The 24183-nt window shown below is 49.3% G+C and overlaps 1 protein-coding gene across 2 annotated transcripts; it reads left to right on the forward strand.

The window, feature by feature from the left end:
• PIGR (polymeric immunoglobulin receptor) lies at nt 1-17936 on the forward strand. 2 transcript variants are annotated; one of them, XM_054658139.2, is made up of 11 exons: nt 1-210; nt 5884-5979; nt 7004-7348; nt 8717-9373; nt 10639-10971; nt 11721-12047; nt 13298-13478; nt 13887-14008; nt 14661-14792; nt 14908-14966; nt 16041-17936. In XM_054658139.2, exons 2-11 carry the CDS (start codon nt 5937-5939, stop codon nt 16134-16136), a joined length of 2295 nt encoding a protein of 764 aa, XP_054514114.1. In that variant the 5' UTR covers nt 1-210; nt 5884-5936; the 3' UTR covers nt 16137-17936. The 2 variants fall into 2 exon arrangements, with proteins under 2 accessions (XP_054514114.1, XP_514153.5); XM_514153.8 differs by having other exon boundaries at nt 2-142.
• Nucleotides 17937-24183: the final 6247 nt, after the last annotated feature.

Below are 24183 nucleotides of genomic sequence, written 5' to 3' on the forward strand. Positions count from 1 at the left end.
GGTCAAACACTGAGCAGAGTTTCAGTTTTGGCAGCAGCGTCCAGTGCCCTGCCAGTAGCTCCTAGAGAGGCAGGGGTTACCAACTGGCCAGCAGGCTGTGTCCCTGAAGTCAGATCAACGGGAGAGAAGGAAGTGGCTAAAAGTAAGTGTTACTGCTCTGGGATCCCCAGACGGGATGCTATCTGGAAAGGGCTCGGGACGATGGCTCAGGTAACCCCCTCCATTCCCAACTCCCAGTCTCCTAGATAGTGGGGTGACAAGGACAAGGAGGCAGACTGTGTGACTGTGTGTGGCTGGGGAGTAAGCGTGCATATCGCAGTGGGACGAGTAGGGATGCACGTGTGTGGAAGCCCCCCATCCTTTTCTGAGAAATATCAGCATGTGGGAAGGGACCTCTGTGGTCAGCATATGTAATTCTACTCTTTCAGCTTGGTCTGTGCCTGGATTTCCTAACTCCTCATAGTTGATTAACTGTGTGGCCTTAGGCAAGCCACCTAACCTCTCTGATCCTCAGTTTCTTAATCTGTAAAACAAAGATAGAAATAACACCTATCATTCAGGGTCAATGTGGGTTCAAATGAGAAAACACAGGTGAAATAGCTTTGTAACCTCTAGAATGAAATAGGAATTGTTTCATATTTTTCAGTTTAGTTTAATTAATCAAGGATTTATTGAACACCAACAGACCTGGAATTAGATAATGCGCATAAAGTATGGCACCTAGCAAGTCCTCTTCCATTCTTTGAGGTTTCCCACTTGTGGCTTTCTGGCAAAGGCATGTTCAGCTCCTTTTTCTGGGCTTCCAAGAACCTCTGAAATCCTTTCCAATTCCACCTCGCTTTGCTCTAGCAGATTCCTGCCATGGGAGACATAAGTGTGTGTCATCGCATCATCCTGCCCTTCCTAGAGGTAGAAAAAATGAGCTCCTCACGGGATCACTGAGTGAGGTGGAGCTGAGCCCCACAGGCAGCATGATCAACTCCTGCTGCTCCTCCTGGCTCTGCAGCCAGCAGATCTCAGACATGGGCTTCCCCTCCCTTTGCCCATCCTGACAGCAGCCCAAGCCAGCAGTGGGACCGTCTGGCACAAGGGCAGCAGCTGGTCAAGCTCCGTCCCTGACCCCCAGTTCCCTTTGTGCAATTGCCACAGTGCCTGGGGCCATTGAAGCTGCTCCTATTTTGTGCCATCACTTTCCCCCTTCACTAGGGGAATTATAGATCCTTTAACATCTGGAGAGGAGATGCCAATTTCAGGGGTTTAGGTAGAAGGCAGCTGTCTGGTGCCTGGACATAGGTCTTCCCAGAGCCAGATCTGGAATTCTCTCTCCATCCTTCTCCCGCCCCTGGATGTGCTAAAGTAGCAGAAAGAACACTGAGCCAGGAGTCAGGAAAGCAACTCTCTCTGCTTATCTCCTAGTGCCGCTAGACCTCTGTGGCTTTAGGTGATAAAAAATGGTGTCACACAGGCTTCCATTTAGTAAACCCACTTGCCCTGGGCTTTCACACCTTCATCTCATTCTCCCCTGATACCAACGAGGAGGTAGGCAGGGTTGGTTTTGTGATGTCATTCCCTAGTTGAGGAAACCAAGACACCATGAGTCTATGTGAGTGGTGTGAAGTCACCAGCAAGTTTGAACGATGAGGTTTTGGTACAGCCATTTTGATATGGTCATGAGGACATTTTGATGTCACCTAAAAAGCAAACTATCCAACTTAAAAAAAAATACCTATGCATTGTGCTCAGCAGAGACCTTCATCTATGTCTTGCCCTCTCTCTGGAGGGGCTGGGGCTGGAGTCCCAATGTCACTGGCATCGACAGAGTATGGTGGAGTGGAAAGAGGCTTTGGCATCAACATGCCTGGTTATACGCATGGTTATGTAACATATCCTACACATGTTAGGTGCTAAATAAATTGCAGCTAATATTTTCCAGGAAGAAATTTCTCTGTTGGCACCTACCTCTGGGTCCAGGTGTCTCTTCATTTTTTAATTTTTTATTTTTTTGAGATGGAATCTTGCCCTGTCACCCAGGCTGGAATGCAGTGGCGTGATCTTGGCTTACTGCAACCTCCACCTCCTGGGTTCCAGAGATTCTCCTACCTCAGCCTCCTGAGTAGCTGGGATTACAGACCCGTGCCACCACACCCAGCTAATTTTTGCACTTTTAGTAGAGATGGGGTTTTACCATGTTGGCCAGGCTGGTCTTGAACTCCTGACCTCATGATCCACTCACCTCAGCCTCCCAAAGTGCTGGGATTACAGGCGTGAGCCACTACGCCCAGCCCCAGGTGTCTCCTTATAAGAACTGCCTTTTCCATGAAAGGCAGAGAGGAAAGAACTGAACAAATTCTCATTTGGCTAAGATTGAATATCCTGCTTCTTCCTCTCTCCACTGCTTCCTCTCAATAGGAAGACCCTCTGAGGTAAAGCAGAGTGGCTAAGGGCCTATGCTCTTGATCTAGAATCCCATCTAAGTCACTTACCAACTGTGCAACCTTGGGCAAATGTCTCACCTCTCTGTGCCTCAATTATCTCACTCATGAAATGGGGTTGCCCATTTTGTCCCATCTCCTATGGTGGCTGTAAAAATGAAACACATTAACACATGTAAAACACCTGGAAAGGACTCAGTGTACGTTCTTCTAGCCTAGCCCATAGTGCTTGTCTCCTCTCTTATCCACATGAGTCCAACCTAAGTAGCTCACTCTCTATCTCTCTATCTTCAAAGGATGCCCAGCAAGCAGACTTCTACTCTCATACCAAGTCCAGGGGACCTTTCTTCCTCTGAAAAAGAGGGAAACCTGAGATTAGATGGACAAAGGTTTGGACTCCACACCATGAGAGATGAAGTGCAGTCACTTTAACTGAATAGGAGCTAGTTAAATACATTTTATAAAAAGAAAAACTATTCTTCAGCACAGCTTACACTCCTGCCCCAATCCACAATTGTGGGGACATATGTTACACATATGTTGGGATACTAACTTAGTAAACTGAAAATGATCTAGCACATCCTAGCCTCAGCAGTGAAAAAACAACTGCTAGTTTAAGGACCAGAAAACGTGCCCTCATGCATGATATAATATCATATATATAAAACCCAATAAAGCAGGTCCCTTTGCTCATTTAAAGAGTGATAATGGGGTAGTGACCTCAAATTAGGATTCTGCTGTGGGTCTTGGGGTCGAGAATCCCTATAACCCTTAGATTTCCAACCTGTGTCATGAGGATAACAACATCTATCTCTTGGGTTGTTGTGCTGATGGATGAAGTCTTACAAGAAAAGAACCTAGCAAAGCATTTGGCACGTAGCAGGTGCCCAACATTATGTTCTTTTTCTTCCTTCCTTAAGCAAATCCTTTAAATCCAGCCCCAGCCACCCTGGGCTGGGGAGGTCTCCCTGAGATTTGAATCCCCAGGTTTGGAAGAAAGTCTCTGGTTTTGAGAGGAAGGGGTCTGGAATGATTCTGAAAGCTCGAGGTCCTTTCAAATGCTACTAGAGAAATTGTGCTTCAAGTTTTAGCTTTGGGCAAAGAAAAGCTCCTGTTCCTGAAAGCAGGGGTATCCTCTCCTGCCAATCATCCCGTCTAGGACTGGACTGTGTGCATCCCGCTGATGTTGCCATCTGCCCGACCTGCCTGTGCATGCCTGATGCTCTCATCCCTGGCTTGAGACCATGCAGAGGGTAATGGGTGCACACACATGTCCCCTCTCTACACAAACATGCACAGCCACCCAAACATGTCACAAAATGAGAAGTCTGGGACAGAGGTCAGGGTCTTCACCTTGGAGAAACTGGCATCTGACTCTCTGCAACCCAGGCCAAGTCCAGAGGAGGGCTGCATCCCCCAGCTCAGCTTGTGGGAAGACCACTCCTGTCTCACACAAATATGAGGCAGCTTGCTTATCTAGAGGTGAGGACAGGAACAAGAAGCAAGGACTTTTTTAAGGGTTCTTAAAAGCAGGCAGCATTTTGTCGTCCCACCTGTGACTGCACCCACCCTGTGCCAGCACAAGTAGCAAATGGTAGATCTCCCAGGACTTTGCAGCCAGCCCATCCCAACTGTTTCTGAGACTTCCTGGCCTCCTGAAAGCTGCTCCCACCTGGGAGCATCTCCCATGGCAGCTTGCAGTGCCCACGCAGGTGATGACATCCCAGCTAGTGTCCCCTGATTGCTTCCATGTTGGAGCTGACTGGTATTTGGCCAAGGCCCCACTCCAGGCATTAATCATTGACCTGGTAAGAAAGGTCTGGGGCAATTAACCGGACTCAAGAAAGCCTCAACGTTGCCATCTGACACCCATATTTGTTCCCACTCCCTCCCTTTACTCTTCCAAAGAACTGCAGAAACAAAATACCTTTATATTCACAAGGAAATAAAAGGTTCCTTGCTGGGAAATTCCCCTGCAACAAAGAAATAACCAAGATAAACAACTCTATTGCCTTTGGCTCAAGCTGGTGAAGGGAGTCTGGGAGCAGGAGCAGGGGCCAGGGTGGTGAGGGAGGTCTGGGAGATAACGCCCAGCTTCCTCCTGCTTACAGCGTCCTTATCTTTATGGGCACTCATTACTGCCCAAACTTACGATCATTTAACACTCTCTTTGTCAAGACAACTCCAAAGTTTAAAGTCTGTCAAAGTCTGGGAAAGTGGAGACTTCTGTCTCCTCCTCTAGGCTGTAGTTGGGGTCTTGATGACAGCTGCTGTCAGGCAGGCCCCTGGGACCCTCAACTCTCCTCAGCCCTGGGCTGTGCCCACGGTGGAGACAAAGTCCACACAGGCTGCTCCGTCTGAGTGGTCTCATCTTCGATTCTTCATCTTTGTCTGCCAGGCCTTACCAGGCAGGATTACAAAGACCCTAACACCTAAGCTTTTAACCCCAATTCCATAATCAAGTTGCTGGGAAAACGTAAGCCTATCATTCAGCATCTCAAGACCTCAATGTTTTATCCATAAAATGGTTGTGATTATACCTGTCTGTCTTATTTCAAGGGAACATATAAATCTCAAATGAAATAATGTAAATGGTAGTGCTTTCATAAGCAACAGGGTCTCTACAAATAACACAAATAAGCATAAGGTAAAAGCATGCTCTTGTATTTGGGGTGCGATACAGTAGTGGAGAGGTTAAGCACATGGACTTTGCAGTCAGACAAAGGTGGGCCCAAATCTTCCCCGACCCCCATTCTGTGTACCCCCACACACTTAACCCCATGTGCCCTTGAGGAAAGTACTTAACCTTGAAGCCTTCATTTCCTCCCATGTGAATGTGGATAAGGATACTAACCTTACAGGGCTGATATCAAGTCTGTATGAGATAGTACACATAAATTATTCAACACAGTGCCTGAGACAGAATAAGGGAGCAATCAATGGGGTTAGGACCATCATCATTACATTTACAGCCTTAATAATCATGACACCTCCTCTGTGGGTCTCAGTTTCCTCATCTGAACACACTGTGAAATATGTCAGCCCACTTCACCTCCCAGGAATGTAGGGAGGGCAGCTGAAACAGAAAGATGGGGGCCACATATTGGTAGGAACCAATCACCCAGCAAGCCGTTCCTGAGATCTTATGGTGTGCCTGGGACTGTGTCTCATGGGCAGGGAAACAGAACAAATGACACAATATCTCTATCCCAAAGGAGCTTGCAGCTTAGTTGAGAAGACAAAAGCTACTTATAGCTATTAAGGATATACAAGTGTTGAAGGATGATAAGACTTTGAGTTGTTATGGAAAAAGTGGAGGCACTGATTCATTCAACAGGATTTATGTCCGTTGCTGGAGATACAAAGCCAAACAGATGTCACAGAAACTCTAAGGTCAACTAGTCTTGGAAGACAAGGGGCGCTTCATCTCCTTGTGATTATTGTTTTTCAGCATTGCACAGGAGAAGTTGGCCTGAGTGGTGCGGCGCTCAGGACCCACCAGCAATGCTGCTCTTCGTGCTCACCTGCCTGCTGGCGGTCTTCCCAGGTGTGTCTACCAGGTCCCAACTCCCCAAGCTCCACCCCTTCAGCCTGCCCGACTCCAGGGTTCACCTCCCTGGGGACACTAAAATCAGACTCATCCCCAGGGATGTCCCTCTCAAAGTTGGCACTTCCTTGAGGAAGAGTCATACAGAGAAGACGCTGAAAGGCCACATCTGTGAGCATTGGAAGTCAGGGACAGGAATGGCACTTCCTAATCTCAAGGCCAGGGGTCTGTGAAAGATCTTCTTTGAGAATAACAAAGACCTTAACTTCAACCAAGCATCTCTATGACCCGCTGTGAAATCTGAGGGAAGTCACTTATCCTTTCTGGCTCTCAATATTTTTATCTGGGGGGAAAAAAGAAAAGAAAATCATCTACAAAGTGCTTTTAGAAATATAAGGAAATAACACATGGCAAGTGCAAACATGTAACACCTTACGAAAGTGGTGTTATTGTTTGAAAAAACAATGGATGGCTGGATGCTGGCTCACAGCTGTAATGCCAGCACTTTGGGAGGCCGAGGAGGGTGGATTGCTTGAGGTCAGTAGCTCAAGACCAGCCTGGCCAACATGGAGAAACCTTGTCTCTACTAAATAGAAACCAAAATTAGCCAGCATGCACCTGTAGTCCCAACTACTTGGGAGGCTGAGGCATGAGAATCGCTTGAACCTGGGAAGCGGAGGTTGCAGTGAGCCGAGATCGTGCCACTGCACACCAGCCTGGGCGACAGAGAGAGACTTTGTCTCAAAACAATAAAAATATATAAAATAAAAAACAAGGGTTATCATAAATTTGTCATTCCCTTGTCCTTGAAATGGTTATCATTAATGAATAACAATTAGAATTTAATCATGATTAAAACAGTCACTTTATTTAATCTCAGCAATTTTCCAGCTGTGATATACGATAAATTATCAACACAGGGCCTACGTGTCAGGTAGAAAACCACATCTCCTCATAGTGGGTTATCTGGAACAGGCTTTACCTCCCAAGGGCCTCAGAAAGCCTCTCTCTTCTGTACCCACAGCCATCTCCACGAAGAGTCCCATATTTGGTCCCGAGGAGGTGAATAGTGTGGAAGGTAACTCAGTGTCCATCACGTGCTACTACCCACCCACCTCTGTCAACCGGCACACCCGGAAGTACTGGTGCCGGCAGGGAGCTAGAGGTGGCTGCATAACCCTCATCTCCTCGGAGGGCTACGTCTCCAGCAAATATGCAGGCAGGGCTAACCTCACCAACTTCCCGGAGAACGGCACATTTGTGGTGAACATTGCCCAGCTGAGCCAGGATGACTCCGGGCGCTACAAGTGTGGCCTGGGCATCAATAGCCGAGGCCTGTCCTTTGATGTCAGCCTGGAGGTCAGCCAGGGTAAGGATCCAAGCTCCTTGGGCTTCTGGGGGAAAGTAGAGGGAATTCTCTAAGGTGCATGGAGGGCTTGAGGAGGAACTTCCTGACAAGGATGTGTAGCCGGGTTGGGAGTCAGAAGGCACCCCTTTCCCCAGGCAAAGACTTCTTAGAACAGGAGAAGGAGACAGATAGGGCCTACTTGGGGGTGATGAGTGAACCCTTCTAGGACTTGGTGGCCTATAACGTTTTAGGCGTTCTGGAGACCCCAGCTTAGAAGGGTATCAGAAGGACAAGTTTTCTGGTGTTTGCTACAGGTAGAAAGGGAAATCTGACATCAGGCTAAGGAGATAGAAAAGGTAGGGAGAGATTTACAGGGATCCTTAAATTCCTATCATTAATGCACCTTTCCATCAAGGTTTGGGCCGCCAAAAGGCTTCTTGTAAAATGCATATATTTTTTTTTAACCCAGGAACCTTTAGTCTTTTGGTTTTATCAGGGTAAATTAGATTATTAGATCTTGACCAAAGACCAAGATCCTGAAAGGATGGGTTGCTAACAAGCCTATTCTAGTTGGAGAAAGAGAAAAAAAGAAAAGCTCTTTCTGACAAGGGTTTAACAATGAGGCTGTTTTAGATAGTCAAGGGCAACTCAAAAGAGAGGTCTACGGAGAAAAGAAATTCAGGGGGACTCCCAAAGACATGTCGTGCTCCTTTGGAATATACATACTATTGTCTGTGGACTAAATGAGGAGGTCATTTAGGTGGGGATCAAGATTCAAAACCACAGAATCTTTAGAGGTGAAGAGGGCTTAGAGTTCACCCTAACCGGACACTTAGAAGAACATGCTGATGATGGGTATGCAGCCTCTGATTAAGCACTTTAGCAGAAACTCACTGCTCCCCGAGACAGCCCATTTCACATTTAGACTCTTGTAATTTTTAGAAACTTCTATTGTATGCGTTGAAATCCATCACCCTGCATTTACATTCATTCTGTTCATTTCAGCACACATTAATTTGGCCACCTACTACCCAGAGGCATTGTGCTTGTCACAGCAGAGGGGTCAAACATGAGAAAAACATGTTCCTGCCTTCAAGGAACTTCCAGTCCATGGAGAACATAATTACCCATACACCAGATTGGATGTAATAAGTGATGCAGATGTATCAAGAAAGCACAGGGCAGGGAGAGATTAGTGTTAGCTTGGGAAAGGTTTCATGGAGGAGACAGCTGTCAAGCTGGGCCTTCCGAAAGCATTCCTCTGGGAAGGAGGGCATTCCAGGTTATAAGTCCACCCACACCCTAACTAGGAATAGCAAATAGTCCTATGTTGCAAGAAAGTAGAATCGTAACTTGCCTGCCCCCTACCTTGCACCCCTCATCCTGCAGGTCCTGGGCTCCTAAATGACACTAAAGTCTACACAGTGGACCTGGGCAGAACGGTGACCATCAACTGCCCTTTCAAGACTGAGAATGCTCAAAAGAGGAAGTCCTTGTACAAGCAGATAGGCCTGTACCCTGTGCTGGTCATCGACTCCAATGATTATGTGAATCCCAACTATACAGGAAGAATACACCTTGATATTCAGGGTACTGGCCAGTTAGTGTTCAGCGTTGTCATCAACCAACTCAGGCTCAGCGATGCTGGGCAGTATCTCTGCCAGGCTGGGGATGATTCCAATAGTAATAAGAAGAATGCTGACCTCCAAGTGCTAAAGCCCGAGCCCGAGCTGGTTTACGAAGACCTGAGGGGCTCAGTGACCTTCCACTGTGCCCTGGGCCTTGAGGTGGCAAACGTGGCCAAATTTCTGTGCCGACAGAGCAGTGGGGAAAACTGTGACGTGGTCGTCAACACCCTGGGGAAGAGGGCCCCAGCCTTTGAGGGCAGGATCCTGCTCAACCCCCAGGACAAGGATGGCTCATTCAGTGTGGTGATCACAGGCCTGAGGAAGGAGGATGCAGGGCGCTACCTGTGTGGAGCCCATTCGGATGGTGAGCTGCAGGAAGGCTCGCCCATCCAGGCCTGGCAACTCTTCGTCAATGAGGGTAAGACCCTAGAGAGGGAGGGGGAGTAGGTGGGGCAGTCTCGCAGGTGAGAGCCAAGCTCAGCTCCCTCTGAGTGTATTCATCAATAGTCATCAATCAGCCAACAGCATCCACTCAATGACCAGCCCCGAATTGGAGGCTGCGTGGGCTGCTGCACAGGACAGCAAGAAAAAGCAACCTCTGCCTGATGGCAGCTCCTAATTACTCTTCTGTTATCAAAGTCCTTTTGATGGCTGTCCCTGCTTAACAAGCAAGAGGTGAGTAAAGCTCTTGATTGAGGCAGGACTTATAGACTGTGTTTCAGGGCTGTGGCAGGCTCTGCAGGGGCCCTCTGTCCCCTGAACAAGATGGGTGCCTCATCCCTCACATTCAGATGGAAAAAGGATTGGCTTATCTTGGTCTCAATGCGTTCCCAGGAGCGCCCCAGCCTCTAAATGTTTCACTGTCACATTTCGTAGGGTTATTTGTGAATTTCAGCACCATCTGGCCCACTCAGCCCTACTCCAGTGAGCCATCAGCATGGTGAAAGAATTAAATCCCAGCTCTGTCTCACCCCAGAGCACCCTGCATAGAGTTGCCCTCGTGAGAAGCAGCAAACCAGTACTTGCAGTTCCAAGTATCTGTGCTTGTGACTTTTTTTTTTAAGGGGCTTATATTCCCTGCATGCCATGTCCACATCCAGCTCTGGGTCTTCACCAGAATCCCCTGCATCTTTGGTCACCTGGTTCTCTCTGGACCTCAGCTTTAGCTGCCTGGAGAATGGCTATCGTCTTTGAGATGCCCCTTGGGGCCCCAACAATTAAGCCCACCTTTGCTACATACTTTATAGTTTACATCATACCATCCTAAATATATTTTCTTGATTTGGGCATAATCCATTGGGCCACTTTTGTGGAATACACTTGTTAGTGTACTAAATAGACAAAAACCTACACAGAGGGAGACTTTGTAAGAAGCCAAAGAAGAAGAGCTGATATCCTCTCCTTCAACTCCTTCCATTCTCTGCTCAGAATAAGATGGGGGAAAAGAACAACATGTGCAGGCTGATGGGGAGACTCCAAGCCCTTGGAGTCTGGCCCTGGTGGCTCCAGCTGCAGGCTCTGTGACATTAGGAAAGCTCCTTTTCATTTTCTGAAGAGGGTAAGGTGATGCGTGTAAACTTCACTCCCCCTTCTGGCTGAGACCCCGGGAAGAAGGCTTCTCAGGCCACGCAAGGCTCTTCCTGCGTGGCCATCCTCCCATCCCATCTCTGTCTGTGCTTCCAGAGTCCACGATTCCCCGCAGCCCCACTGTGGTGAAGGGGGTGGCAGGAGGCTCTGTGGCCGTGCTCTGCCCCTACAACCCTAAGGAAAGCAAAAGCATCAAGTACTGGTGTCTCTGGGAAGGGGCCCAGAATGGCCGCTGCCCCCTGCTGGTGGAGAGCGAGGGGCGGGTTAAGGAGCAGTACGAGGGCCGCCTCTCCCTGCTGGAGGAGCCAGGCAACGGCACCTTCACTGTCATCCTCAACCAGCTCACCAGCCGGGACGCCGGCTTCTACTGGTGTCTGACCAACGGCGATACTCGCTGGAGGACCACCGTGGAGATCAAGATTATCGAAGGTAGGAGTTGACAGGGAGGGAGAAAGCTCTAAGACCTCTCCAGCCAGCAGCAGCATCCCCAACCACTCTTCCTCCTTTTTCACCCGCCTCCACCCTGATGGGCCAGACCTCAGGAGGGAGCCCACCTATCCAGAGGTCACATTTTCATGCCTATAACACGCACCTTACACTCTGAATTACCATACATGGTACCTCCTACTACCAAGAACATGGGCTTCTTTCGCAGTGTGCAGGCATCAGCTGAAGTCAAGGATTGCAGATACCTCTTTGTATTGAGTCTAGAAGAGAAGGAAGAGTGAGGAAAGCAAACTGAAATCCATGTGCGAAGATCTATGGTCTATGGTAGACTCTGGATTGATCATGGTGCTCATCAATATTAATTATTACCTAGGCACACAATTACATTTCTTATGTAGTCAGAATAACATACTTATTTCTAATGCTATCCAAAGAGGATACGTAGACTGAACATGGTGGTGCATGCCTGTAATCTCAGCACCTTGGGAGGCCAAGACAGGAAGATCGCTTGAGCCCAGGAGATGGAGGCTGCAGTGAGCTATGATCGCACCACTACCCTCCAGCCTGGGTGACAGAGAGAGACCCTGTCTCAAAAACAAAAACAAAAACAAATATATATATATATATATATATATATGACATGTGGACAAAGGTTCCCACCAGAGTCACTTCCCTGCAGCATCTCCAAGTACCAACTTCTGTGTTTATTTCTACCTCCCTCCCTCCTCCAGGAGAACCAAACCTCAAGGTACCAGGGAATGTCACGGCTGTGCTGGGAGAGACTCTCAAGGTCCCCTGTCACTTCCCATGCAAATTCTCCTCGTACGAGAAATACTGGTGCAAGTGGAATAACACGGGCTGCCAGGCCCTGCCCAGCCAAGATGAAGGCCCCAGCAAGGCCTTCGTGAACTGTGACGAGAACAGCCGGCTTGTCTCCCTGACCCTGAACCCGGTGACCAGGGCTGATGAGGGCTGGTACTGGTGTGGAGTGAAGCAGGGCCACTTCTATGGAGAGACTGCAGCCGTCTATGTGGCAGTTGAAGAGAGGAAGGCAGCGGGTGAGTCTCCAAGGACAGGGCCTGCACCCCTCAGACCCAGAGGCAGGACTTCCTGAAGGCCCCTGCCTAAGAGCTTCTCAATCAGTGCTGGCCCCTATGTTTGGCTGTAAGAGGCTGAAAGTGGAGAGTGGGAAGGGAGGGGACATTTAGGTCCTATATAGCCTCGTTGAGCCCTTCAAAAGGGACATCTCGAATAAACATACCAACTAAGAAAAAATAGTGGGTTTGCTATTTAACCTCGGCATTAAGACAACTCCCAGCTGAATGTGGTGGCTCACACCTGTAATCCCAGCACTTTGGGAGGCCGAGGTAGGCAGATCACTTGAGGCCAGGAGTTCAACACCAGCCTGGCCGACATGGAGAAAACTCGTCTCTACTAAAAATACAAAAATTAGCTGGGCATGGTGGTGTAATCCCAGCTATTTGGGTGGCTGAGGCATGAGAATTGCTTGAACCCAAGAGGCGGGGGTTGCAGTGAACTGAGATCGTGCCACCGCACTCTAGCCTAGGCAACAGAGCTAGATTCCATTTCAAAAAAAAAAAGACAAGTCCCATAGTTGCCACTTCAACCCAGATTGAAGTCTCTTCTATATCTGGAAATATTCTTCTCTGTATAGAAGAATAATATGCATACATCACTGTCATATGCAATATGTTCATCCCCCTTCCCCCTGCCAAAGCTTGCCCTCGAAAGAGGGCCAGATACCTTCATTTACAAGGTCTGATCAGGAAAATTAGGAAACATCTAGTAAATTTGCATTTCAAGTCCCCTTTTAAAATTTCACATGAAATGTTTTAGCCCTAATAAGGGTATTTGTAGTCCCTCAAGAAATCCTATTGTGTCTGGACCCTGCGGATGGGACTCACTGAGGGGCCCATCGCCAGGCTACCTCCAGGGGGCAGCACTATCATACCCAGCTGGGCAGTCAGGAAGCCTGGGGCAGCGTCTCAGAGCCTTGAAAATCTCCCGGGCATAAGTGATGGGTCAGCCTTTATGCACAGCTGGTCTATGACACGAAGCCTTGAAGGTCCCCACTATACTTTTGGTAGTAATGGGGCAGAGATCATCTGTGACAGCTGAAGAAGGCCATCACAGCAGTTTCTAATGTCATCCTGGGTCCTACCCCAACAGCCTTGAGATCAAACCCTGACCCTGTGACTCCTCATGAAGTCTCCCCCAGACTCCTTCACCTCGAGGAGTAAGAGCATAGAGAAAAATCACAACCCAGGCCCACTCTTCCCTGCTGCAGGGTCCCGCGATGTCAGCCTAGCGAAGGCAGACGCTGCTCCTGATGAGAAGGTGCTAGACTCTGGTGTTCGGGAGATTGAGAACAAAGCCATTCAGGATCCCAGGCTTTTTGCAGAGGAAAAGGCGGTGGCAGATACAAGAGATCAAGCCGATGGGAGCAGAGCATCTGTGGATTCCGGCAGGTGAGGAAGGATTCAAGGCTCCCCACTCAGAGAACACCCCAGAGCTGAGCACCTGAGGCTGGGCCACCAGGTCCAAGGAGGAAAGCCCATCTGTCTCTTGAGCACTGGGGCAGCCCTTACTACCTCTGCTTATACGTGGGAGGGTCCTATGGTACCCTCTGCCCTTCTCCCATGACTGGGGAGGTGTTTACAATTCAGTTCAATCTTCCAGGCCTGGGATGCAACAAGGCCCAGTGCGTGCCTTTGCCAGTCTGGGAAGGCTTCTTAGAAGAACAGAGCTAGGAAGCTGCATCAGCAGGGTGGGGTGGATAAACCTGGGAGGAAAAAGGACTGAGCCAACCTTGCCAGCACATCCTCGGGCCCCCAGATCTCCCTTCCAGGGATGAACTAACTTAAGCCTTCTTCCAGCTCTGAGGAACAAGGTGGAAGCTCCAGAGCGCTGGTCTCCACCCTGGTGCCCCTGGGCCTGGTGCTGGCAGTGGGAGCCGTGGCTGTGGGGGTGGCCAGAGCCCGGCACAGGAAGAACGTCGGTGAGTCCCTGGGATACTCCCTGCCTCCCACCTCCAACCCGAGCCCTCAGTCCTGAATCATCCACCCATAGAGGAAGCTGCTGTGTCTCTTCTTTTTCATGAGCTAAAACAAAGGATCCCGAGAAAGCAGGATGGGGAAAGATAAACCCACACATACTCGAAACTGAAATTCAGAGCTGCTGTCCAAATACTAACACTGGAAAATCATCTCCAATTACCCAGGATCTAGGTTCAGAGACAGGGCTGCCAGGAAGAGGAGATTGGGTTTCAGGAGACCCTGGGCTTGGACTAATTGGATAACTAATGAGCCGTGTGACATTGGGCCATCCTTATGCCATGCCTCAGTTACCTCATGGCTCAAGTCAAGGATGATAATCACGACCTCACGGGGCTGATGTGAGGACCAAAGGAGATGCTTGCATTGGAAGGTCCCAGAGTGACAAAGATCAGGGATTACCAAGTCCTGATTACCCAGGAAAAGGGACTGGGGAGGAGACTTGGATCATTTCCATCCCCCCGGGTCATAGTCAGAGCTGCACCACCTCAGCTGTCCAGCAGGGCTACAGTGGATCTGCCCAGAGAGAAGCAGCCCAGCCTGGCCTTCTAGGTCCCAGCCCCTGTCCCTACACCAACTCCTCTTCCTCCCGGACAGACCGAGTTTCAATCAGAAGCTACAGGACAGACATTAGCATGTCAGACTTCGAGAACTCCAGGGAATTTGGAGCCAATGACAACATGGGAGCCTCTTCGATCACTCAGGAGACATCCCTCGGAGGAAAAGATGGTATGACCCTCACTCAAGGGAATGCTCAGCCCCTGGGGAGAGTAAGAATTGGTCCCACATCTGGGTTGGGAAAAGGAGGCTAGTAAGGGCTAACCTACCCTCTTTCTTCACACAGAGTTTGTTGCCACCACTGAGAGCACCACGGAGACCAAAGAACCCAAGAAGGCAAAAAGGGTGAGGAGGAAGAAGGAAGCCCCACTACGTGACAAGGAAATGCAGCATGAAGGGATGCAGTTAGACTTCAGAAAGAACTACCTCAACATGGGGGCCGATCCCAGAATAGGGAGGATGATATAAATAGTCCTCAGGAGTCCTCAGGACTTTTTGAGGAAGAACTATATCTTACTGGTTGTGGGATGCTGATGTGGATAAGGCCCAGGAAGGAGGTGAGCTATATGATTAGGCTGTAAAACTGCAGGAGAGAGGCAGGCCAGGAGATGAGGAAAGCAGGTGCATAAAAGATGGGAAGCTACAATGCCAAATGCTGGTGATTAAATGGATGCTCTTCCTGGGTTGGGGGACCCAAGGACCTCAGGCCACCCATCCTCCCTTGAGGGTTTGCTCAGGACCAGCTTTTTGCCTGGGCCTAGGAGACATTTGCTTGCGGTGGGCAGTTTGAGGCTAGAAGCCCCTGCTCACTTCTCTTGAAGCCCCACCAGAGGCAACTCCTGCCTTGGGTGCCATATACCATCCCCTCAATCTTCCCTAGGACTCAGGGGACCAAGAAAAATAACATCTCATGCCTTTAATCCCGAGGTGATAGTTTTTGTTGTTGTTTTTATCATATCTACTTTTTCTTGAAACATCTCTGGCATTTAGCAAAGTTAGAACGAGTTATTCCTGGAACAGCCTTCCCCTTTAACTTTGTGGTGCCAAAAAGCTACCTGTCTGGGCTGGTAGAGAAATAAAAACATACACCACTGTGGTTGACCCCAGCCTAGGCCACCTTGCCGGTGGACTGTGTGGGCAGCTTCCGGGGACAGGCCCGGGCAACAGAGGCGGTTCCACTCCGTGTGTCAGAAGGAGGTAGTGAGACAGAAGGAGATATTTTTAGAGGCTGCAACTTTCCATTTCTCAAAATGCGTCCTTCTTGGTGAGCATGGGGGCTGGGATGAGAACAGTGGGCCCCAAAGGCTTGTGTTGCTTGGACCAAGATCACGAATTCAGGACATTAAGCACCTCCCCTCCCCCGACTCCACCCACTGAGCCAGTGCCCCCAACACTGATGCCTCTCCTCTTGCCCCTTAGTCATCCAAGGAGGAAGCCGAGATGGCCTACAAAGACTTCCTGCTCCAGTCCAGCACCGTGGCCGCCGAGGCCCAGGACGGCCCCCAGGAAGCCTAGATGGTGTCGCCGCCTGCTCCCTGCACCCATGACAATCACCTTCAGAATCATGTCGATCCTGGGGCCCTCAGCTCCTGGGGACCCCACTCCCTGCTCTAACACCTGCCTAGGCTTTTCCTACTGTCCTCAGAGGCGTGCTGGTCCCCTCCTCAGTGACATCGAAGCCTGGCCTAATTGTTCCTATTGGGGATGAGGGTGGCATGAGGAGGTCCCACTTGCAACTTCTTTCTGTTGAGAGAACCTCAGGTACGGAGAAGAATAGAGGTCCTCATGGGTCCCTTGAAGGAAGAGGGACCGGGGTGGGAGAGCTGATTGCAGAAAGGAGAGACGTGTAGCGCCCCTCTGCACCCTTATCATGGGATGTCAATAGAATTTTTCCCTCCACTCCATCCCTCCCTCCCGTCCTTCCCCTCTTCTTCTTTCCTTCCATCAAAAGATGTATTTGAATACATACTAGAATTCAGGTGCTTTGCTAGATGCTGTGACAGGTATGCCACCAACACTGCTCACAGCCTTTCTGAGGACACCAGTGAAAGAAGCCACAGCTCTTCTTGGCGTATTTATACTCATTGAGTCTTAACTTTTCACCAGGGGTGCTCACCTCTGCCCCTATTGGGAGAGGTCATAAAATGTCTCGAGTCCTAAGGCCTTAGGGGTCATGTATGATGAGCATACACACAGGTAATTATAAACCCACATTCTTACCATTTCACACATAAGAAAATTGAGGTTTGGAAGAGTGAAGCGTTTTTCTTTTTCTTTTTTTTTTTTTGAGACGGAGTCTCTCACTGTCGCCCAGGCTGGAGTGCAGTGGCTCAATCTCGGCTCACTGCAACCTCCGCCTCCCAGGTTGACACCATTCTCCTGCCTCACCCTCCCAAGTAGCTGGGACTACAGGCGCCTGCCAGCACGCCTGGCTAATTTTTTGTATTTTTAGTAGAGACAGGGTTTCACTGTGTTAGCCAGGATGGTCTCGATCTCCTGACCTCATGATCCACCTGCCTCTGCCTCCCAAAGTGCTGGGATTACAGGCGTGAGCCACCGCGTCCGGCCTCTTTTTTTCTTTTCTTTTTTTTTTGAGACAAAGTCTCACTGTGTCACCCAGACTGGAATGCAGTGACACAATCTCGGCTCACTGAAACCTCTGCCTTCCAGGTTCAAGCTATTCTCATGCCTCAGCCTCTCAAGTAGCTGGGACTACAGATGTGGGCCACCATGTCTGGCTAATTTTTTTTTTTTTTTTTTTTTTTTTGTAGAGACAGGGTTTCGCCATGTTGACGAGACTGGTCTCGAACTCCTGGCCTCAAGTAATCCGCCGCCTCAGCCTCTCAAAGTACTGGGATTATATAGGCATGAGCCACTGAGCCTGGCCCTGAAGCGTTTTTCCCAAAGGCCCTCAGTGAGATAAACTAGATTTGGCATCTCCTGTCCTGGGCCAGGGATCTCTCTACAAGAGCCCCTGCCCCTCTGTTGGAGGCACAGTTTTAGAATAAGGAGGAGGAGGGAGAAGAGAAAATGTAAAGGAGGGAGATCTTTCCCAGGCCCCACCATTTCTGTCACTCACATGGACCCAAGATAAAAGAATGGCCAAACCCTCACAACCCCTGATGTTTGAAGAGTTCCAAATTGAAGGGAAACAAAGAAGTGTTTGATGGTGCCAGAGAGGGGCTGCTCTCCAGAAAGCTAAAATTTAATTTCTTTTTTCCTCTGAGTTCTGTACTTCAACCAGCCTACAAGCTGGCACTTGCTAACAAATCAGAAATATGACAATTAATAATTAAAGACTGTGATTGCCACCAACGAGGCTCAGACTGTATTTGCACCCAATACCTTCTGTCTCCCAGACAGCCTCTTCAGAGCTTTTCTTTTCTTTTTCTTTTCCTTTTTTTTTTTTTTTTTAAGACAGGGCACTCTGTTGCCCAGGCTGGAGTGCAGTGGTGCAATCATGGCTCACTGCAGCCTCAACCTCCTGGTTTCAAGTGATCCTTCCACCTCAGCCTCCAGAGTAGCTTGGACTACAGGCGTCCGCCACCACACTGGCTAACTTTTTGTATTTTTTTGTAGAGACAGAATTTCGCCATGTTGCCTATGCGGGTGTTGAATTCCTGGGCTCAACTGATCCTCCCACCTCTGCCTCCCAGAGTGCTGGGATCACAGACGTGAGCCACTGCATCTGGCTGCCTTTTGCTTTGGTCCCAATTTTAGGCACCCTGGGACCCCCTTGTCTGTTAAGATCATTCCTAGGTTCTGGTGCTGAACCATGTCATATCCTCTAAGGGCTGCCCAAGCTGTCTGTTGGCAGCTAGCCCCCCATCTCAACCCTAGACTCTTCCACAGGGCTTCTGTGTGTGGAGAGTTCTCTCTGCAAGAGAGTTCTCCCCAGTCTGCCATCCTGCCTGATGTGAACCTTTGCTTCCACCCAGGCCTTAAACATAATGCTGTGGATGCTATGAGCTTCCCAAGCCTACTTTTTCCTGGGACTCAGACTTCAGGCCTCCTTTGGTGTTCCCTCCAGCCCCACTAACTGCAGTACTCCAGTCTCAGTTCCCAGGCCCTGACCTGGGTCAGAGTCTTGGGCTTCTATCCAGCCAGAAGAGGGGGCATCAGAAATGTTTTTTTCTTTCTTCTGTGATGGGGATGCATACCTTCTGGAATGACAGCAAATCGTTCCAGGAGGATCAAAATGACAGGTGTGTCAGAAACTACCATTGTCTTACCCTTCCAGGAAGCTGTTCTCTGACTCACCAAAGGGCCATGTTTATGGTAGAGGATTAAGATGCAACTTCTGTACGCATTGCAATAACCAGCGAGCCAGTCCTGAACTCGTGTAACCTATCCCAGCCCTTTGAAGCAAAGGTCAAGAAATGTCACTAAAGCCAAAAGCGATCTTATATTATTCCTAAGTGATATTGTCAGTAAGGCTCAAAGTCCATCTGCTCCTCGTGTAGCACGAGAAACCCTTTTAAATAAGGAAGCTGGTTCATAGGTTCCAGTGGACGTGAATTTGGAGAGGATATGATTCAGCTTAGTACAGGGGAGTGACAATAAACTGCAGGATTGATGATGATAAACCAATTAGCAACGGTCAGTGACCCCGAGCATTCAAGGAACTGTTTAAACATTTGATGACAAGGAAATCTTTCCCAAGTTCTTGAATTATCTTAATGTTTATTCTTTTTTAAAGTCCAATATGTAAAGACAGGACTATCATTAAGGCCCAACAGGACTATTATGAAGGCCCAACTATTATTAATGCTCAACCACTGCTGGGCATTATTAAGGCCAAACAGTGGTTAGGAATTTTTTTTTTTTTTTTTTTTTTTTTTGGTAGAGACAGGGTCTTGTTTGTTGCCCAGGCTGGTCTGGAACTCCTGGCCTCAAGCAATCCTTCTGCCTCTGCCTCCCAAAGCATGGGGATGACAGGTGTGAGCCACTGCACCCAGCCAGGAACTTGTTTATAGCAATTGATTTTGTTTTGTAAAGCTAAAAAATAGATCTCTGATTTAGACTTTTCCAAAACTCAAGACAGAACATCTCTCCTAAGAACATTAAACAGCAGCGAGAGGAACTGACTGTGCTATGGTCTATGAAACCGGTCCCCCAGGCAGAGAAACAAGTAGAGTTTCCCACCCCATCCCTCCCAGCTTTCCTAAAATAATTATCTATACTAAGGAGTCTGTGCAACAAAAATAAGAGATCATCTCAAAAAGGCTACATGTCTAAGTGGACAGTGGACACGCTGAGAGGCAAGCTGTGAGACTGAGACCAAAGTTCCCAGCAGGCTGTGGAGCAAGGCAGGCATGGAGAGAGGATCATCGGTATAGGAGCCAAGCAGCTCTGGAGTGTCTCTTCCAAGGCTGATTCTTAAAAGGGCAGCCAAGCCACTCTCCCTAGAGCCAAAAATCTTTGTCCTAGATACAGGGACATGAATATCCTAAAATCCAGGTTGTTGCTGTTATGTCACACTGAAGTTGATCCAAAAGTCCTGCATATTTGGAGTTTTAACCTCAGAACTCCAATAGGAATATGGCCATAGTCAGGAAAGAAATCTTAGTCATCAAAATCCTACCATTTATTATCTTTAAAAAAGTCACATGGCTGGGTGCGGTGGCTCACACCTGTAATCCCAGCACTTTGGGAAGCCGAGGCGGGCAGATCACAAGGTCAGGAGATCGAGACCATCCTGGCCAACATGGTGAAACCCTGTCTCTACTAAAAATACAAAAATTAGCTGGGCGTGGTGGTGGGCGCCTGTAATCCCAGCTACTTGGGAGGCTGAGGCAGGAGAATTGCCTGAACGCAGGAGGCGGAGGTTGCAGTGAGCCGAGATCGCACCACTGCACTCCAGCCTGGGGACAAAGTGAGACTCTGCCAAAAAAAAAAAAAAAAGTCACAAATGGGCTTATTGTTATAAAGGTAAATGCTCCAAGGCCCTGCTGCTGTGGAGTGGCTTGCTCTGGGACAGGCAAGCCTGGGGTCCTGCGGTGCTTGGAAGGACAGGACAACAGGGTCCCTGAGTCAGGTACCTCTACCTGGGGGGGGCGGGGGGGGGGCTTGTTCTTGGTGAGTCCACCAGACAAGGAGATTCTTGTGGTCTGTCATTGCAGAGAACAGTGTTGGGTCATGGAGAGGACCACCTGAGGATGGAGGCCCTCAGTTTGGGAAGGCCCAGAAAATGGCCCTTGTAACCCGGCCATGCGGAGGTCAAAGCAGAGAAAAGCAATAACCAAGCAGAACCCATGACAACAAGCTCCACCCAGTGGCGGTGGCTCATCTCCACTGCACTCTGACCACATCGCAGGCTGTGTGCTGAGTCCCTTGTAACACTTGCCTCATGTGATCCTCACAACAGCCTTACGAGAAACGTTCTTCTTAGCCCATCTGTAACATAGGGAGGATGGCAGAGCCTAAGCTAAAAGGTCATCATACAGAGCGAACGAACACACCTCAAGGACTTCACTTTCCATTGGATCTGGCATTATTTATTCCCTCCACCCGCTGTCGGGGGGCTATGAATGTTTTCCATCAGGTTCACCCCTTCTGGCCCCTAGAGGGTGTTGGGCCATTGGCTCCCTTGCCCCATGGTGTGCTCCAGCCTGGCAGACACTCCCCTGGGAGTAAGAGTGCCAGGGCACCATGGTAGCCCTGTGAGTCAGAAAGGAGAAATCGAGCTTAGACGAGAAAAAAAGAAAGAAGAAAATAAGGATGTAAGAATTGTAAAGTTCACAATTTCACCAGCAGTCAGTCTTCCCTTGGGCCCCAACCCCCATGACCCGGGGGCAACAGCTAAAGGTAAATGGAACAAGCCCAGTTCTGGGGATTTTGATCCCCTCAAACTCCCGACATTCGCCGCCTGCCCAGCCGTCCTCACACCCCTAACTCTTAAGTCTTGTAACCTAATGGGATGTTTTCAGGGTTTCACTTGGGCCACACGTGATGCAAAAAGCTCTCCTGCCCACTCCCATCCCACACACCTTCCGCCCTGCCCGGCAGGCCCCAGCCTCAGCACAGCCAAACCCTGATCTTCACAGACATGCACACACACTCACACTCCACAGAGCACACACACAACCACACACCACACACACACTCAACCACACACCACACACTCATAACCACACACCACACACTCACACACTCCACAGAGCACACACACACTCATGGACGCACACCACACACACACACAACCACACACCACACACACACTCCACAGAGCATACATACACTCATGGATGCACACCACACACATAACCACACACCACACACACTAGACAGAGCAAACACACACTCATAGCCACACACCACACACACACTCCACAGAGCACACACACACTCATAGCCACACACCACACACTCCACAGTGCACACACACACTCATAGCCACACGCCACACACTCACACACTCTACAGAGCACACACACACTCATGGACACACACCACACACACAATCACACACACATAACCACACACCACACACACTAGACAGAGAACACACACACTCATAACTACACACCACACACTCACACACTCAACCACACACACACTAGACAGAGCATAGAGTGCACACACACACACTCATAGCCACACACCACGCAGTGACACACACTCATAACTACATACCACACACAACACATAGCACACACACATAGCCACACACCACACATTTACACACACTCATAGCCACACACCACACATTCACACACACTCATAGCCACACACCACACATTCACACACTCCACAGAGCACACACACACTCATGGACACACATCACACACACAATCACACACACATAACCACACATCACACACACTAGACAGAGCACACACACTCATAGCCACACACCACACACACACTCCACAGAGCACACACACACACTCATAGCCACACACCACACACACACTCCACAGAGCACACACACACTCATAGCCACACACCACACACACACTCCACAGTGCACACACACACTCATAGCCACACACCACACACTTACACACTCTACAGAGCACACACACACTCATGGACACACACCACACACACAATCACACACACATAACCACACACCACACACATTAGACAGAGAACACACACACTCATAACTACACACCACACACTCACACACTCAACCACACACACACTAGACAGAGCATAGAGTGTGCGCACACACACTCATAGCCACACACCACACAGTGACACACACTCATAACTACATACCACACACAACACATAGCACACACACATAGCCACACACCACACATTTACACACACTCATAGCCACACACCACACATTCATACACTCCACAGAGCACACACACACTCATGGACACACATCACACACACAATCACACACACATAACCACACACCACACACACACTAGACAGAGCACACACACTCATAGCCACACACCACACACACACTCCACAGAGCACACACACACACTCATAGCCACACACCACACACACACTCCACAGTGCGCACACACACTCATAGCCACACGCCACACACACACTCCACAGTGCACACACACACTCATAGCCACACACCACACACACACTCCACAGTGCACACACACACTCATAGCCACACGCCACACACTCACACACTCCACAGAGCACACACACACTCATGGACACACACCACACACATAATCACACACACATAACCACACACCACACACACTAGACAGAGAACACACACACTCATAACCACACACCACACACTCACACACTCAACCACACACACACTAGACAGAGCATAGAGTGTGCACACACACACTCATAGCCACACACCACGCAGTGACACACACTCATAACTACATACCACACACAACACATAGCACATACACATAGCCACACACCACACATTCACACACACATACATCACACACAGCCACGCATCCTACATTCACACACATACCACACAGCACATACACACTCATAGCCACACATCATACATTCACACACACTACACATAACACACTCACACTCTCATAGCCACACACTACATGTTCACACTCACTACACACACTCACACTGTAGCCACACACCACACACACACCACACACGTATCACACAACATACATTGCACCCTCACACACCACACCTCAGTCACACACCACACATACTTCACACGCTCAAACATCAGAGTCATACAACACACATCATACACTCACACATTCATTCATACATATATTCATACTCACACACTCTTGCCCCCACACACATCACGTTCATTCACTCATATTCCCCTTCTCTGTCTCTCCAAGACAGCCCCAGGCCTCAAGCCCAGTGCATGGTGGAGCCCAGCTGTGTGACAGCTCTGGGGCATTGGGAAGAGCCCGCTAAGTAGGGAAGGGTGGGGCTAATCCCAGCTGGGAGCTCTGGCACTAAGGAGAGGCCCGAGGCTGCCCTCTGCCATCTTGGCCCATTTCAGGGCTGGAGGACATCACAACCACAGCTGCTCCGGGCCAGGGGAGATTCAGATAGGGATGGGGCAGGGCAGGCGGCCCACCCCCCCACACACTTCCTCTGCACCTGCTCTGAGCCTCAC

The sequence above is a fragment of the Pan troglodytes genome, chromosome 1 (genome assembly GCF_028858775.2).
Source record: "Pan troglodytes isolate AG18354 chromosome 1, NHGRI_mPanTro3-v2.0_pri, whole genome shotgun sequence".
In the NCBI taxonomy this organism is placed as follows: Eukaryota; Metazoa; Chordata; class Mammalia; order Primates; family Hominidae; genus Pan; species Pan troglodytes.

Coding starts and splice junctions, on each gene's coding strand:
- PIGR (XM_054658139.2), top strand. CDS start 5,937: ATGCTGCTCTTCGTGCTCACCTGCCTGCTGGCGGTCTTCCCAG. Junction 7,349..8,716: donor CAGCCTGGAGGTCAGCCAGG/GTAAGGATCCAA, acceptor CTCATCCTGCAG/GTCCTGGGCTCCTAAATGAC. Junction 14,009..14,660: donor CCGGCACAGGAAGAACGTCG/GTGAGTCCCTGG, acceptor CCTCCCGGACAG/ACCGAGTTTCAATCAGAAGC.